This window comes from Sceloporus undulatus, chromosome 1 (genome assembly GCF_019175285.1).
Source record: "Sceloporus undulatus isolate JIND9_A2432 ecotype Alabama chromosome 1, SceUnd_v1.1, whole genome shotgun sequence".
Lineage (NCBI taxonomy): Eukaryota > Metazoa > Chordata > Lepidosauria > Squamata > Phrynosomatidae > Sceloporus > Sceloporus undulatus.
Genome location: NC_056522.1, coordinates 320,158,837 through 320,175,341, shown reverse-complemented (window position 1 = coordinate 320,175,341; position 16,505 = coordinate 320,158,837). Strand labels below are relative to the sequence as shown.

Here is a 16,505-nt window from a genome sequence, read left to right as displayed (position 1 = left end):
AATAATAATAATAATAATAATAATAATAATAATAATAATAATAATAATAATATTTATACCCAACTTCTCCAAACGATCGAAGTGGCTTACATTAAAATAAGACACAGAGCCTTGCTAAAATACTCACCCTTTTAACATTTCCACTTTTTGTCTAGTTATAATCTTAAATTGAAATGGATTCACCTGGAATTATGATCACTTGATACTCAACACTGTGAAAGGACAGAATATTTTTACTGGGGAATAAATGTTAAGAAAAACAGAAACAAATTGGCATTTGTTGGCTCCAGCTATGTCATGTTGCTTGGGGACCCTTAGGGAACACAGCTTTCACTTCTTGCCACATACACATATTCTCAATCAGATCAAAGTCTGGGCTTTGTCCAGGCCCAGTCAAAGACACTCAGGTTCTGATTTTAAACCATGCTCCTTGACTATGTGTTTAAGGTCCTGCTGGAAGCTGAACCTTCACTCCTGGCACAGGTCCTTTGCAAACTGAAACAAGTTTTCTTCTAAAATTGCCTTGTGAGTGGCTTGATCCATCTTGACTTCAATCCTGACCAGTTTTCTAGTTTCTACCAAGAAAAAGCATCCCCACAACTTGATACTGTTACCACCATGCTTCATGAGGATGGTGTCCTCAGGGCAATTAGTGCTGTTGCCTTTGCACCACCCATAATGTTTTGCAGCAAGGCCATAAATTCAATTTTTATCTTGTCAGACCAGAGAAGCTGTTGCGATTCACATGGCTTTTTGCAAACTTGATATGGGCTTGTTTCATCAATGGCTTTCTCTTTGCCATTCTTCCATAAAGTCCAGCTTTGTGGAGAGTTCAGGTGATAGTTCTCTCATCAGACGAGAGAAACTGTTGCCATTCACATGGCTTTTTGCAAACTTCAAACAAGCTTTGATATGGACTTGTTTCAGCAATGGCTTTTTCTTTACCATTCTTCCATAAAGCCCAACTTTGCGGAGAATTCAGGTGATAGTTGTCTAATGGACATTCCATGAACAGTTTCTCCCTCAGCTGGAGACCTCTCCATGTCCTAGGTCTTCACTGGCCTCTTCTTTGCCACTGTGACTAATTCCTTCCTTAACCACCCATTGTGTTTTGGTAGATAGTCCTCTCTGCAGAACCACAGCTGATCCGTATTCTTTCTGTTTTGTAACAGTCAAAATGTATTAAGGGATAGGGGAGAGGAAGAGAACCAGCCATCAAAAGACAAAACACAGCCCACATGTGGTTGTATGTCTTACTCAGTGTATCTAGCCATGCAATGTTTTTAGCCATGCATTATACATGGACAGGAGAAATTTTCATTTATTTTTTCCATCCCACTCCCCCACTGTTGTTATAGCTTACCTGTAGATATCTCGGGCCATTCCAAAATCACCAATTTTGGCTACTCGCCCAGGCCCAGTGCAGGTCAGAAGGCAATTCCTTGCAGCTATATCCCTTTAAAAAGAACACAAGAACATAAGATAGAGACAAGTAATTTTGACTCTCAAGTGAACCTTAAACATGCACTGATATGAATCCTTCAAATATTAAATCATCCATCTATTAGTGTTGCAAAAAACATGCCTTTCAGATTTATTAGTTATTTACATTTTTTCATTCAAGTAGCATTTATCACCAGGCGCTTCTGTGCCAAAAGATCACTTAAAATATTGTTCTATAGCATAACACATGTTTCTTTGAGTGTATTTACACCATAGAAATAATGCAGTTTGACACCACTTTAAGTGCTGTAGATCCATTCTACATAATCTTGGGGTATGTAGTTTTACAAGGTCTTTTACCTTCTTTGTCAGAGAGCTGGTGCCTCACAAAACTACATATTGCAGGATTCTGGAGGATGGAGCCATGGTAATTAAAATTAGAATGCTATACCAGTCCAGAGAATCCCTGATCCGGAACATCCCCCACAAGGTAATAAAGACCCATGATATTTTGTGATGCTTATATTCTCAGACATCCTGAAGTTACATTAATTCATTCTCCAGGGAAGTAGTTCCCATGATATTGTGGCTGCATGTAAAGAGCAACCAGCATATGTCCAAAATCTGAACAAAATAAAAATGATGTTTGCCTGCTGATAGAAGCAGCACAGTCAGGTGGCCAACCTAGGGTCCGAACAGACAGGCAAAAATAAAACTGCTTTGGGTCACTTTGGAGGTATGCTGTTTAAATGATACACACATCTTAAGAGGCCAGAAGCTGTGCCAAAGCTGTGCTCCAGTCCTTAGGACTGGAGTGTGGTTTCAGTGAGGCTTCTGGCATCTTAGGATGCATGCATCATTTAAATAGCATATCTCCAAAGTGACCCTAAGTAGCTTTATTTTGGCCTGTCTGTTCAGGCCCCTGGTGTCCCATGGGAGTTAATTGCACCGCCTGGGAGCATCTGCTGAGAAAGCCCGCTTTTTTGTTCATATCAAATATGCTTATGATGGTGACAGAACAGAGGCAAAGCCCCTCACCCACCCAGCATCAAAACTTTAACACTTTCATATGGGAAGATCCAGTCTCACAGATGTTCTGGATATAAGCTTCTATGGGATTTTACAGGTCAAAACGAGCACTCTGAATTGGGCCGGGATTCTGCAGTTGCACAGTTTTTGTAAGGAAGCAAAATAAAAGTGGACAGCCCATTTTAGTGATTCCATTTTATTAAACATAGCCTACATACTATTGTTAATCCCTGCTAGAGTACAGCCATTGACCTAACTGGATTAACCTACATCACAGGTGAGTACCAGCATGGTGTTGTAGTTTGAGCAGTGGATTTCTGGGGTGTCTTGGCAAGGTTTGTTTGGAGGGAGTTTGCCATTGCCTTCCTCTGAGGCTGAGAGCATGTGAATTGCCCCATCACCTAGTAGGTTTCCATGGCCAAGCAGAGATTGGACCCCTGGTCTCCAATCCTGGTCCAATGCTTAAACCAGTGGCATCACTAGGGGTGCAGACCACACCAGGTGACACTCTGGGGGGGGGGGTGATACCACTGCTCCTCAAACACCTACCTTTGGGCAGAAAAAGGCTATGGAATTCATCTGCCTTCCTTTAAAATGCTTTAAGAGATGGTGGGAGTAGGGTGAAGCTCAGTGGGAAGAAAAAGGAGAGGCCCCAGAATTTTTTTAAAATTAAAATTTCTAATTTCAAAATTTAATTTAAAAATGATTTTTTTAGTTTTTTTAATTCTTTTCAAATTTTCTTTAAAAACATCATATTTTAACCAAATCTTCACTATGTATATGTAAATAATTTTAGGTTGTACATATGATATTGTAATTTGATGGTATAATTTTATATGTGAGGAGGTCAATGGGTGGAGGGGGGGTTTGACACCATGAGGTACCGCACTGGGTGACACCAATCCTAGGGACGCCACTGGCTTAAACCACTACATCCACGTTTTAAAATTAAACGTGCTGCTTATATTGTTTTATTAAACAGTGATAGCTTCCTTTACTTTATCCAGAGGTAAATCTTGTTAAAGATGCTGACAGACATCCATATGTAGGGGTAGGGAAATTTTTGCATAAATCATGATTTTTAAAATGAATGTTTCCAATTTGTGGTTTGACAGCCTACAAATGACATTGTGCAGGTTTCTTTTGGTTTTCCATCAATGAAAAACAAATGGTGACCAATAGATTTTTCTTTTCTCTCTTTTGAATTGTATGCCCCAAAAGGCAAATTACTAAAAATGTAATAGGGGGTGGGGGGGAATCTTAAAAAATACACACATCAGGGAAATACTATATCAAGATATGTGCAGAAAAGGTTTAAGAACATGATTTGGAACTTGGACAGAATTCTGACAGGAATTTTAGAAACTAATATATATATATAATTAACTGGCAGATTTTCACATCCTGATCCATGTCTACCATGCCATATCCATGCCATATCAAAGGCTGAAAGGAATAGAAAGAAAATTTGCTTTATCTTATGGTGCAGCACTACCATCTAGTGGACACGGGGAAGAACTTGAGATATAATTCCAGAAGATATCTCAGAATCTTCTCAGGAATGATGTTTATTTTGCTGCTTTATACTGCTACATACCCTCTAACATTTCACAAAAGAAAACTGAGGCTTGTGTGGCCAAGCAACATCAGAGTGTGGAAAAGCTGCCAAAAGTTATTAATGAAGAAGAACAGACAAGCTAGGAGAAAATGCAATAGTTAGCTTTTGCCCTAATCTGACTCTGTCCCCTCCTCGCCTATCTTCCCTAATGAGTTAACTGACTGCAAAGCACTTTTGCATTTTGAACCCAGTTTGCAGCAACTGAAGTAAGCTGAGGACAAAGGGAGAAATTGGGAGAAGGCAAAGGAAATGGACACTCTAAAAGCAGCTGAAAAAGTGGGGTGCCAGAGAACTAATCGGGACTGTACCATCCAAGCTGGAATAATTGGAGGGTATATTGTCAGACCATGAGTTTGTTTAGTTTGCATTATCTACTCTGTGCCAGACACACTAATGATCTATCAGTAAACAGTTTCTTCTGTGGCACATTGAGACATGTCTCCAATTTCCTCTGTGAGGACTTTTTAAAATAAATAAATAAATAATAAAAATGTATTTGAGCATCTTGAGATGTTTAGAATCATAGTATCATAGCGTTGGAAGAGACCACAAGGGCAGGAGCTCACAGACAAAACATCCCTTACCATCCAACCTCTGTTTAAAAACCTCCAAAAAAGGAGACTATACCATACTCTACTGTCGAACAGCGCTTACTGTCAGGAAGTTCCTCCTAATATTTAGGTAGAATCTCCTTTCCTGTAGCTTGCATCCACTGTTGCGTGCCCTGTTCTCTGGAGCAGCAGAAAACAAGCTTCCTCCAACCTCAATATGACATAGTTTTTGGTGGGTTTTTCGGGCTATGCGGCCATGTTCTAGAAGAGTTTTTTCCTGATGTTTTGCCAGCATCTGTGGCTGGCATCTTCAGAGAAGATGGTATCTTCATTCTCTGAAGATACCAGCCACAGATGCTGGTGAAACATCAAGAAGAAATTCTTCTAGAACATGGCCACATAGCCCGAAAAACCCACAAAAAACTATGGATGCCGGCCATGAAAGCCTTCAACTTCAATATGACACCCTTCAAAGATTTAAACAAGGCTATCATATCACCCCTTAACCTTCTCTTCCCCATGCTAAACATACCCAGCTCCCTAATTCTTTCCTCATAAGGCACGGTTTCCAGATCCTTAGCCATTTTGGTTGCCCTCTTTTGGACACACTCTAGCCTCTCAATATCCTTTTTGAATTGTGGTGAACAGAATTGGATACAGTATTCCAGGTCAGGCCTGTCTAAAGCAAAGAATAGTGAAACAATTACTTTCCTTGATCTAGACACTGTACTTCCATTGATGTAGTTTAGAATCTCATTGACTTTTTTAGCTGTCACATGATCTGCTGCTATAAAGTAACACTGTATGTGGATATAAAAACATCTGATCTAAGATATTCTGAATTCTTGTAGGTATCCAACAGAAATTCCCCCCACAAAACGCTACCTGAGTTCTGGGAGCTAGACCCACTCATTTCTCCCATTTTGGCACCTCTACAGGGTACATTTCAGACACCAAAAATGTAAAATGGAGAATTGCACCTCCTGGATTCTTTAGGAGGCATGACTTTTTCTCCTGCATGACAAGATTAAACACAAATTTCTTTGGCATTATAGGGAAATGACTCACAGGTAATATTGGCTAGTTAGGTGCACTAAACAGAATGAGAAATCTCTTGCAGCTATTTCTCATTAGCACTGAATAATCTGCACTGCTAGCAGTGCACTTTGGGTAACCAGCCATTTTAACAAAGTGACTGCCCTGATTTGACTCAGCTGGAACTAAGCAACATGAGACTTGCCTGGTGCTTGCTTCTGTTACAACCCTCCTTACAGGATTTTTAGGAATTTGTGACTCTTTCTGAAAGATGGCATGAATTTAACTTAAGAACACGAGCCATCAACTCCCATAGCTGCATCAAAATAAAAACCAAATCTGAAAGAAGTTTCTTTTTCAGATGGAACACCTCAAATATGCCTTTGGAGATATACATCATGTTGGTTCATTCATCTATGATTGTGTGGGAGTAAAAAAAAAATCCCTCAAAGAAAATGTTATATGGAGGTGTCTTTCTTACCTGTGGATGAAATGATTCTCCTCAAGATACTTGCAACCACAAGCAATGTCCCTTGCTATGTTGAGCAGGTCCTGCATCGTCAAAGTAGATGGCTGATTCTGCATTACATGCCAATAAGAAAGAAGAAAATAAAGGACATTAAGCATAGAACATAATGGAAGGAAAACACACCTTACAACTTAGTAAAACAAACAGGAAGAAGAGAAAGTGAAAGAAACATGAGTGAGAAGAAAGAGAGTAAAGGAAGCAATTATCTATATGGGGTAGCCATAAAGATTTGGCTGCCATGGAGAACCCCACTTTCTCTTCCTCATATAAAAACATCAGAATGAATTAAATATTAACAATTTGCTTAACATGACAGTGCAGGCTACTATACTAAGTAAAGTTTGTCTGTTTCCAATACTGAACTGAATAAAAAATACCCTTACATTTAAATGTGTAAAAACAAACCAACTGAAAGAATTTTGATGATGGATTGGTTGAAGATAAGAATGGCATTTTAGAATCAGTAGTATGGGCTGTCAAAGGATTTCAGAACAATGGTTGATATTCATAATTATGGATTCATAACATAGAGTTACAGATCCATAACTGCACTGTATTCAATAAAAACAGTACCTTTACTATAAGACTACAGTACTTAAATGCCTCTTCCCAGCCAGGGGCATTATTAGGAGTCTGTGGGATGGGTTTGCCTGCTGGAACTCAGTAGAAGAGATGGTGTGAGTGGCGTGAGACTCAGTGGGAGGAGAAAGAAGAGGCACCAGGTTTTTTTTAATTTTATTTTAAATAAACATTTTCAAGAGCTCCTGGGCAGATATTAATCCTCAGGCAGGCACATATGGGGAGAGGAACTCCATCAAGCATCAAGGTCCCAAACTGTTTAGGGCTTTCAATACCTTCACAAACACCTTGAATTCAAACCAGAAACATATTGGCAGTCAGTGCAATTCTTTTAAGACCAGCATAATATGTTATCTGTATGGCATTCTAGTCAGTAGTCAATCTGCTGCATTTTGCACTAGCTGCAGCTTTTGAGATTTCTTCAACCGTAGTCCTACATAAAACACATTGTCATAGTTTAATTGGGAGACTACCAATACATAGACTACTGTGGCTAGGTTATCTCTCTCCAGGAAAGGTGCACACACTCCACTTGGGTCTCCAGTGACAGGGATGGATCTAAGAGTACTCTCAAACTACACACCTACTCCTTCAGGGAAGTGTAACAAGTCAGTCTGTTTACCCAGTCCCTGAACCCGACAGCCACTATTCACCAGAGCTTCTGTCTTATGGGGATTCAACTCCAGTTTATTGGCTCTCATCCAGTTCATTACAACATTCAGGCATTGGTCTAGCAACTGCAGATGCTGTTGCAGGCCAGACATATTCTCTTGCCAACTTCTCGGCCTGCTGATATAACTTTAAAGGACATAATTTAACCTAATAAGAGCTAATATAGGCAGTTAGTGCTCTCTCTCCCTCCCTCCCTCCCTCCCTCCCTGTGTGCGTGTGGCAGTGAAAGCTGGCTACAATACAGGTCACTCTGGGAAGAATGCCAGATGCTCTAGAATGTAAACAAAATATAAGAAACCCACTTGCACTCCAGAGGAGAAGGCAACAGATTCTGGAAAATAAACAGTGACAGCTACGTTTAGTGAGACAGATACATTAGATGAAGAATGACTCTAACTATATGGCTGGCAGGGTTATGGACAGATGTATTTTTTATTGGATAAGAGACAGTGTACAAGATTTCTCTAGTGTACAACTAAGCTGGTCAGTTTTGAGCAGCGAATAGGCAAGCTGAGTGGGCATAGGAACAGAATAAAAAGAAGCTGAGAAACAGTTCTTGGGAAGCTGCATTTCAGCATGCCTCCAATGAGGAAAGAGAAGGCAACAATGTCATCTTTCAGATATGCTGTTCCTGATACTTGATACTCTGACAATTGGCCTGAACATGCTGCCCAGACATGTTGAGATACTGGTAAGGCTAGTGCTAAATGCTAAAATAAATATAAAATACAGATATGCCCTATTATGTTTGTAATGGAGGCCTCTGTGAACTTGTTTATGGTGACAGATGTTGTTAAGATTTAATAATGCTCAATAGAATTAACCTTTGAATGCTCGTGTTGTCACAGAAGCCTCTGTAGAGATGTATAATGGCTCTACAGATGAGAATGCATATTTTAATAGATACTGTAACTGGATAAGTTATATCATTAAAAAGATTATGAATATGATAAAAGAGACAGGGTTGTGCACATGTAAAAGCCTTTAGAACATGTGTGTATGACACCTCAGATGACACTAGAAAATTATGGAAGAACTTGAGGATGATAATAATGATGGATAACAAGCTATATTAATAGATTTAAAGAATGATGTTCTTACATGTGTTAATTATTACCAAGCCTATTGAATAGAGAGATCAAGATTCAATCTTTATGGAAGACCTTATGAAAGTATAACATCTTGATGGTCATATAATATGATGTAATTATATGAATGATGCCTTAACATGTAATGTGATAAAAATGTATTGAAGCTAAGAAACCAGACATTCCTATGTCTGTTTTTCTTCCTGAGGGGACAGTATAAGTTCATATATCTTCGAAGGCTTATGATAAGCGGCCTAAAAACTACTAAAAAGTGTGTTCAACCCACAGAAATATAATGAAAGGGATGTGACTATCATTCGTTGTAGTTCACTAAACATACAAATTGTTGATTTTTCAGCCCCTTTAATTGTTTTATGTACCAGTTGAGAAATTTGCCACATAATCACCTGGGAGTGAGAATTTTCAGCTGGTTCATGTGCAAATGAAGTTAATGGGCAGGGACTTCTGTTTGAAATTCACTGTTTTGGAAGTATTTTTGTTTTATTGAATCAGTGCACTTAAACAGTAGGGGTGCAAGAGTCTTTGCATCTTCACCCTGGAAAAGACTAACAAGCAACATAGGAAGCTATCTTGCCAATAAGGTGTTGAAATTGGGTGTTTTTGTTGTTTTTGGAATGGCTGAATTCAAATTTATCAAAGTTAAAAGAGAAAATGTCAAACAAGGGAGGGGGGAGGGGAGGTATCTTGACACAGTATATGAGGAAGTTAGAGTGAAGAAGACAAGCTGGGATCAGTTTTGACTAAAGGTCCTATAGCTGAGATGCGGGTTATGGGAACTGTATTCCAAAACTTTTCCAAACTCTTAATTCTCCCTCTTTCTCTGCCCTGTTCTCTTCAGTGCATACTATAACACACAGAACTCTATGGAGTTGTTGAGTCCAACTATTCTTGGACTGCAAGTTCCAGCAGCCCCTAGCTGGTGCAGCCAATGCTGAGGAATGGTGGGAGATGAAGTCCAACAACATCTAGATCTTGACAGTGGCGGGATACAGACCGCTGCTTTGAGGCGGTCTCCCGCCAACGCCATTTGCTTCGTGCGGGAGCCGCAGCAGCCAAACCGCACGGCTCCCGCGCGGAGCAAAAAAGAAGCTCCATTTTGGAGCTTCTTTTTGCGGCGCCTTTATGACGTCTCAAGGCGCCGCTGGCGCATTCGCGACGTCATAGGCGTCACCGCCATGTTGTACGTATTCTATACGTACTAGGGTTAGGGGGTGCGGAAGCACCGCCCCTTCCTAACCCTAGTACGTATAGAATACGTACTATATGGCAGTCTATATCCCGCCAGTGTTTTCTTAGGCAAGGAATCCTCAATGGTGATTTGGACAGTTCCCAATATACCCTAGTATACATCTCCTAGTATACCCTGGTGGTCTCCATTCCAAGTACTAACAAAAGCTGACTGACCCTGCATAGCTTTCAAGATCTGGATGTTGTTGGACTGCAGCTCCCAGCATTCCTAAGCATTCCATAATCAGACCTCAATAACTGACTGGTCCCATGAAAGCCCCCAAACATACCATGCTGCCATGGCATGGTGATAGAAGATAACTTCTTGTCATCCCTTTTATTCCATCCAGGGCAATAAGCAAACACTTGTGAATTTTATTGCTTCAAGAATGTGAAGGACAGAGATTCTACAGTTCTGGTTATGATGCCAATGTCGTTGTTCCACAGGTCTTATAGAATCATAGAATCGTAGAGTTGGAAGAGACCACTAGGGCCATCCAGTCCAACCCCTTGCCATGCAGGAAATCCAAATCAAAGCATCCCTGACAGATGGCCACCCAGCCTCTGTTTAAAGACCTCCAAGGAAGGAGACTCTATCACCCTCCGAGGGAGTGCATTCCACTGTTGAACAGCCCTTATTGTCAGGACGTTCCTCCTAATGTTCAGGTGGAATCTCTTTTCCTGCGGCTTGCATCCATTGCTCCGGGTCCTGTTCTCTGGAGCAGCAGAAAACAAGCTTGCTCCTTCTTCAACATAACATCCTTTCAAATATTTAAACAGGGTTATCATATCACCTCTTAACCTTCTTTTCTCCACGCTAAACATCCCCAGCTCCCTAAGTCGTTCCTCATAGGACATGGTTTCCAGACCCTTCACCATCTTAGTTGCCCTCCTTTGGACACGCTCCAGTTTTTCCATATCCTTTTTGAATTGTGGTGCCCAGAACTGGACACAATATTCTAGGTGGGGCCTGACCAAAGCAGAATACAGTGGCACTATTACTTCTCTTGATCTAGACACTATACTTCTATTGATGCAGCCTAAAATAGCATTGGCCTTTTTAGCTGCCGCATCACACAGTTCACTCATGTTCAACTTGTGGTCTACTTGGACTCCTAGATCCCTTTCACACGTAGTTTCATTCAGCCAGGTGTCACCCATCCTATATCTGTGCATTTTATTTTTCCGCCCTAAGTGCAATACCTTACATTTTTCCGTGTTGAATTTCATTTTGTTAGCTTTGGCCCAGCTTTCTAGTCTATTCAGGTCATTTTGAATCTTTATCCTGTCCTCTGGGGTATTAGCTATTCCCCCTAATTTGGTGTCATCTGCAAATTTGATAAGTATGCTCCCAATCCTGTCATCCAGGTCATTGATAAAGATGTTGAATAACACTGGGCCCAGGACAGAGCCCTGTGGGACCCCACTGGTCACTTCTCTCCAGGATGAAAAGGAGCCATTGTTGAGCACCCTTTGGGTTCGGCCGGTCAACCAATTACAGATCCATTTAACAGTTCCTTTGTCTAGCCCACATTTTACAAGCTTGTTTGCAAGAATGTCATGGGAAACCTTGTCAAAGGCCTTAGTGAAATCAAGATATACTATATCCACAGCATTCCCTTCATCTACCAAGCTGGTAATTTTATCAAAGAAAGAGATCAGGTTTGTCTGGCATGACTTGTTTCTCTGAAACCCATGTTGACTTTTTGTGATTATGGCATTGCCTTCTAGATGTTCACAGACTCTCCGTTTAATGATCTGCTCCAGAATCTTTCCTAGTATTGATGTCAGACTAACTGAACGATAATTGTTGGGATCCTCTTTTTTCCCCTTTTTGAAGATGGGGACAACGTTTGCCCTCCTCCAGTCAGCTGGGACTTCTCCTGTTCTCCAGGAGTTTTCAAAGATTATTGCCAATGGCTCCGATATCTTGATTTTTCCCTTTCAACCACCAGAAATCAATATGTCAAAAGGGGGAATAGAAGGAAGGGGAAGAAGTTGGGAGAGGAGGGAGACACTCACAATCACCAAATGCCACCAGTACCAGACACAATATTGAGACATGCCACCTACATGAAAGTGATATTTTGTGGCTGGGTATATCACAGCATGAAAAAAAGAAAGTACTATCAAATTTGGTAAAGACATGTGCCATTTGAATTTCCAATTATAAAGCACAATGTTCCATGAACAACCAACCCACTGGAGCATGATAACTCTCCCATTTGGTTTGGTTTCTTATGCTAACCTACATTTGATGTTTCTTTGGTCCACAATGACCACAATCAAGCAGAATTGTGCTCTCAGCTCCTGTTGTTCATATCTTGCTCATATTAGTGCCTAAGCACTACAATTACCACTGGAGAGATTTCAGACTAGTGTGTTATCAGTTTTGTGAATCATGCTGCATGCTTTCTAGAAAAAATGTTATGGTTTTGATGTAAAGAAGTCTTCCATAAATGGAAGGACATGTATCTCTGATGGCTGCTTACAATTTAATTTAATTTAATTTAACTGCTTATAGGTACACTTACAGGAATGATGTATATATCTGGTGGCTATTCCAATGGCCATTTCAGTCAGTGGGAGGGGGGCAGAAATGTGTCCACAAGCTGAACTGCTTTTACGATTCTGCTGTGGATGAATAAAGAGCCACTTCTGCAAGGGGGTATGGTAAACCTCCTTAAGCAAGTTTGTAAAGGGTATATCTGCCAGTACAACCAGGAATTATGCCAATGTAATACCCCAATAAGCTTCCAAACTACATGTCAATTGCCCAACAGGCCTGAGTCTAGTCTTCTGATGATCAAGACTATTCTCTCCCTGTTGTTCTTTTTTGTTGTACAGTGGCCCCTTGGTATCAGCTGCAGTTTCATTTCTGGATACCCCTTCCCCAACGAACTAAAATCTATGGATGCTCAAGTCCCATTACATGCCATGGCATAGTAAAATGGTGTCCTCTTATATAAAATGGCACTGGTTTGCTTGTTGATTTTTTATTAAAATATTTCCAAGCCACGGATGGTTGAATCTGTAAATGCAAAATTCATGGGTATGGAGGGCTGGCTGTAATTTGCTTTTCACTTTTTAACAGAGTGAATGACTACTTTATCCATGCTCCTTCATGATGTGAAAATAGCCAGCATAATAATAAACCTCTTGTCAACAAGTTAGCAGACATTAGAGCAAAAGAAGCAGATTGACACAAGGGTTGACTCACCACCCGAGGCCTGTTTTGCCGAAGGAAGCTCTTCATATCTCCACCAGTCATAAGCTCCAAAAGAATGAAGCGAGGCAAGGTCTGGAGGCTTACTCCAATGCATTGAACAATATTCTGGTGATTGAACTTGCTGCAAATCATACATCACACCATGACATGATAGAAAAGGCAAAAACAGAATCAGTATTAGATATTAGTCAAGATCTGTGACTTCATCTGCTTAATCAAATCACATTATATTGCATTATGACCATCTGATATTTAGTCAAAATCCCCTTTCCTGAATTAGTTTGAGTGCTACTCTCTGGAGCAAGAGAGAATACATTTGCACCATCCTCTATGTGTCAGCCACTCAAGAATCTGAAGGTGGATAAAGAGTGAAGAAGAGTGAAATGAGTCATGGTCATATAATGACTGGCTGGAAGACAGCATGTAATTGAGTAAAAAAAAAAGGGAAGAACTGCAAGGAGAAACATAATAGATAGAAGGGAAGAGATCCTGAGGCAGGGAACAACTGAGTGCTCCAATCTTGCTTTTGACAAGCAGGTTTACGGTCACTAGTGGAAAAATGTTGGCACCATCTGTCTTAGAGAAATAAACTATATACACTTCCACTGTATTGCTCTTCACCCAAGGCCAAATTAATTTCAATTAATTACTTATTTTCCCTATACAGCCTATACTTTTATGGTGCTTAGAAGACAAACACTAAGAGCAAAACATCCATAATAGCCAAGTAGTCTCAGATATGAACTTATGGTTCTTTTGTGAGTGGGAGTAAATAATAACTCATACATATTTGAAGTATCTCCAGGGCAGATTTTTTTTAAAGCACCATGTACAAGTGAGCCCTTTTTTGCCTTGAAATGTCACTCAAAGCTCCATCAGCTTGTGAAGGGGGCAGACAGTTGTCATCTTTTTGGTTCCAGCAGCTTGTCTGAGCTGGAAGGTGGGAGGAGGCAAGCTCCCACAATTGTCTCTGAAGTGTTTTTATTTCAAACATTCAGGGAGAGGCAGAAAGCAATTAGTGTTGATCAGCCTAGTCATAAATCACGTAATCTCTCACAGTGACTTGATATTTGGATGTGCAAAAAATGTGCAATAAATTGTACAAGAATCTCACTTCTGTAGACAAAGGATAAAATCTGCAAATTGTCCTAGAGCATCGTTTTGGAACTATCACTCAGGAGAAGTCACCACAGTGCTATCCTAGCTGGGCTCATTTGGGACACAGAGCCAGATTTCATATTATTAGAAAGTGAAATTGTCCTCTGTCTGTTATCTAATCTTCATGGTAAACACTGGGCTGTGATCAATAGCAAGGACAGTAGAAACTAGACTTTTTGGACTCTCACTCCCACAATCCCTCTGTGTGCCAAGGGCATTTGGCATGTTGGGAATTCTGGGAGCTGGGTCTCAACAAATGTCACCCCCCTCCAGTTCTGGTCACTGAGCTTGATGAGGCAATAAAGACAGGCAGATTGGCAGTCTTCCTATCTCACTCTGGCTTCACAGTTTAACATTTTATTGGCACTTTCAACCAATGATTACTTCTAAAAGGAAGAGATGAAAGTCTAGCAGTGGCTTTTTAATTATATCATCCTCCTAATGAAAAGAAGAAACTTAAAACACACCTGATTATCAGTGCTTCCATTAGGAAATCCATCTCATCCTGCTCAGAACATATTTCAGGCAATGTCTGTTGAGAAGAAGAAGAAGAGAAACCTGAACCCATTACAAAAGAATTCAGAATTACTGGCATGAGTTAACAAGAAGGTGGAATCCTTGAAATCTTTTCTTAGAGCATCTCTTTGGAGGTGTTCCCCTCTCCCTTTATTGAAAATTGAAGCCTGAAAATGGCTTCAAGGCAGCTAAGGAAACTCAGATGCATCAAAATACCTAACTGCTATAAAAACAAACCCTTAAAACAACAGGATCATAACCTTGTGATTATTTGTGTGCATAGATAATAAAGGCATTAAATAGAGCCTCATTATCTGCAATAACCTCTCTTCCTAGCCCAAAGAGGACTGTATTGCAGGAGATTGTTCTGTGGAATTTCTAAGTAGGAATGATTGCAGGGAATGAGGAAGAGAGAAAGCCTGCGGAGGTGGAATATATATATAGTCAAGTAGGTTTTCAGAGAACTTTTGTGCTCACCCACACAAAGGCAAGCTAGAATCTGTCTCAATGTTATCAGAACTAAAGAAAAGAAAAGGAAGAGAAAAAAAAAGAAAATGTCTTTTGCTATTTTGTTCTCTAGCTCAAGGACTGGCTGACCTCCCTTGTGAGTACTCACAAAGCTCAGGTGGGTTTCTCTACGTCCCTTCTCTTACCAGTTTCTCATTCAGAAGTAGATATACTGTCATTAGGAGGGAGCCCAGCATCCTTTGGGCAAATCCTTTCCCTGCCAGCCTTCCTTGGCACAGGGCGGGGAAGGCTTCTTGGTGTCTAAAGACATGGTGGCTCTGAGGTTGGTAGGGAAAGTGAATCCAAATTTAGTCTACACTTTAAAGGAAGTAGTCAAGGTAAAGAACCTTATCCCCACTATATAGGTTCAACACTTTGGGTAGTTCCTTTAAAGTTTGAACTAAAACCCAGAGAAGATTACCCACCCCACTCACAGTGGAGTCACCAGCTGCCACTGGTCATTTCCTGCCAAAGACCATGGGGTTTGGAGTCAAGCCTCGTGATACTTGGTGGTAAAAAGGCACTCCGTGTGTCATGTGGCTGGAGGGAAGCAGAGCTTGGAAGTAAGAAGTTACAAGTAATGCAGTTACTAGCAGTTCACTTTTTTAAAGGCAAAAATGGTGTGATGAAGTTCCCACTGGATAACAAGTAGGAATGACATAAGATCCTAACTATTTTTAAAGTTACTGCACTTTTAAAATGGTGTTTTAGGGTATTCTGAGTAAAAAATTGCCCTGTTTTATGCAATTATCTGATCAAACCTAGGCTTGTCCTCAAATGTTACAACCAATACAAGAAGTAGCTTAACACTGAACTGAACTGTTTTTCTCACAAAATTAACAATTTTTGGCAGGGTATGTATATGCTTAAATGAGTGGCAAAGTGAATTAATTAAACAAATCTTTTCAAGCTCTGATGCAAAAGTCTCTCTAGCATCCTCCACCCTCAATGTAAGTTTCCTCCCATCCTGGAAAATGTAGGAATAAAAAAACATGGAAGATGCAAACCCCATTCCTAGGCAGCACTACTCAAGTAGGCTGTGCTTGCTTTGAACTTGAGTTCTTATCAATCCATTCAGATCTTCATCTGAGGCACTTCATTTTCTTCTCCCTAGCTTTTAACTGAAGTAGGTGGCTGGCTACCTTTTCAGAAGTGGCAACCAGGGTGTGGCATGTCCTACATAAAAATATTGTGTGGGGCTGTTTTCACTACCTTTACAATGCTGTCTGTCTGCCTGGACTTTTCATTAAAAATAGATAAGCTTTCCTTTGTTTCTTTTGTCTCTTTTCTATTTTTTAAAGTG

General features: G+C 40.3%; 1 protein-coding gene across 5 annotated transcripts in view; it reads right to left on the bottom strand.

The window, feature by feature from the left end:
- Positions 1 to 16,505, bottom strand: part of LTK (leukocyte receptor tyrosine kinase) — a 168,589-nt gene that overhangs the window by 9,833 nt on the left and 142,251 nt on the right. For 4 of the 5 annotated variants that reach the window (XM_042445371.1, XM_042445373.1, XM_042445372.1 and 1 more), the window contains exons 22-25: positions 14,647 to 14,711; positions 13,013 to 13,142; positions 6,158 to 6,255; positions 1,364 to 1,456 (exon numbers count right to left, since the gene is read on the bottom strand). In XM_042445371.1, the coding sequence (XP_042301305.1) occupies positions 1,364 to 1,456; positions 6,158 to 6,255; positions 13,013 to 13,142; positions 14,647 to 14,711 (386 nt within the window). Of the gene's footprint in view, positions 1 to 600; positions 1,159 to 1,363; positions 1,457 to 6,157; positions 6,256 to 13,012; positions 13,143 to 14,646; positions 14,712 to 16,505 lie in introns of those variants that run through there. The other variant, XM_042445376.1, reaches the window with a different exon arrangement.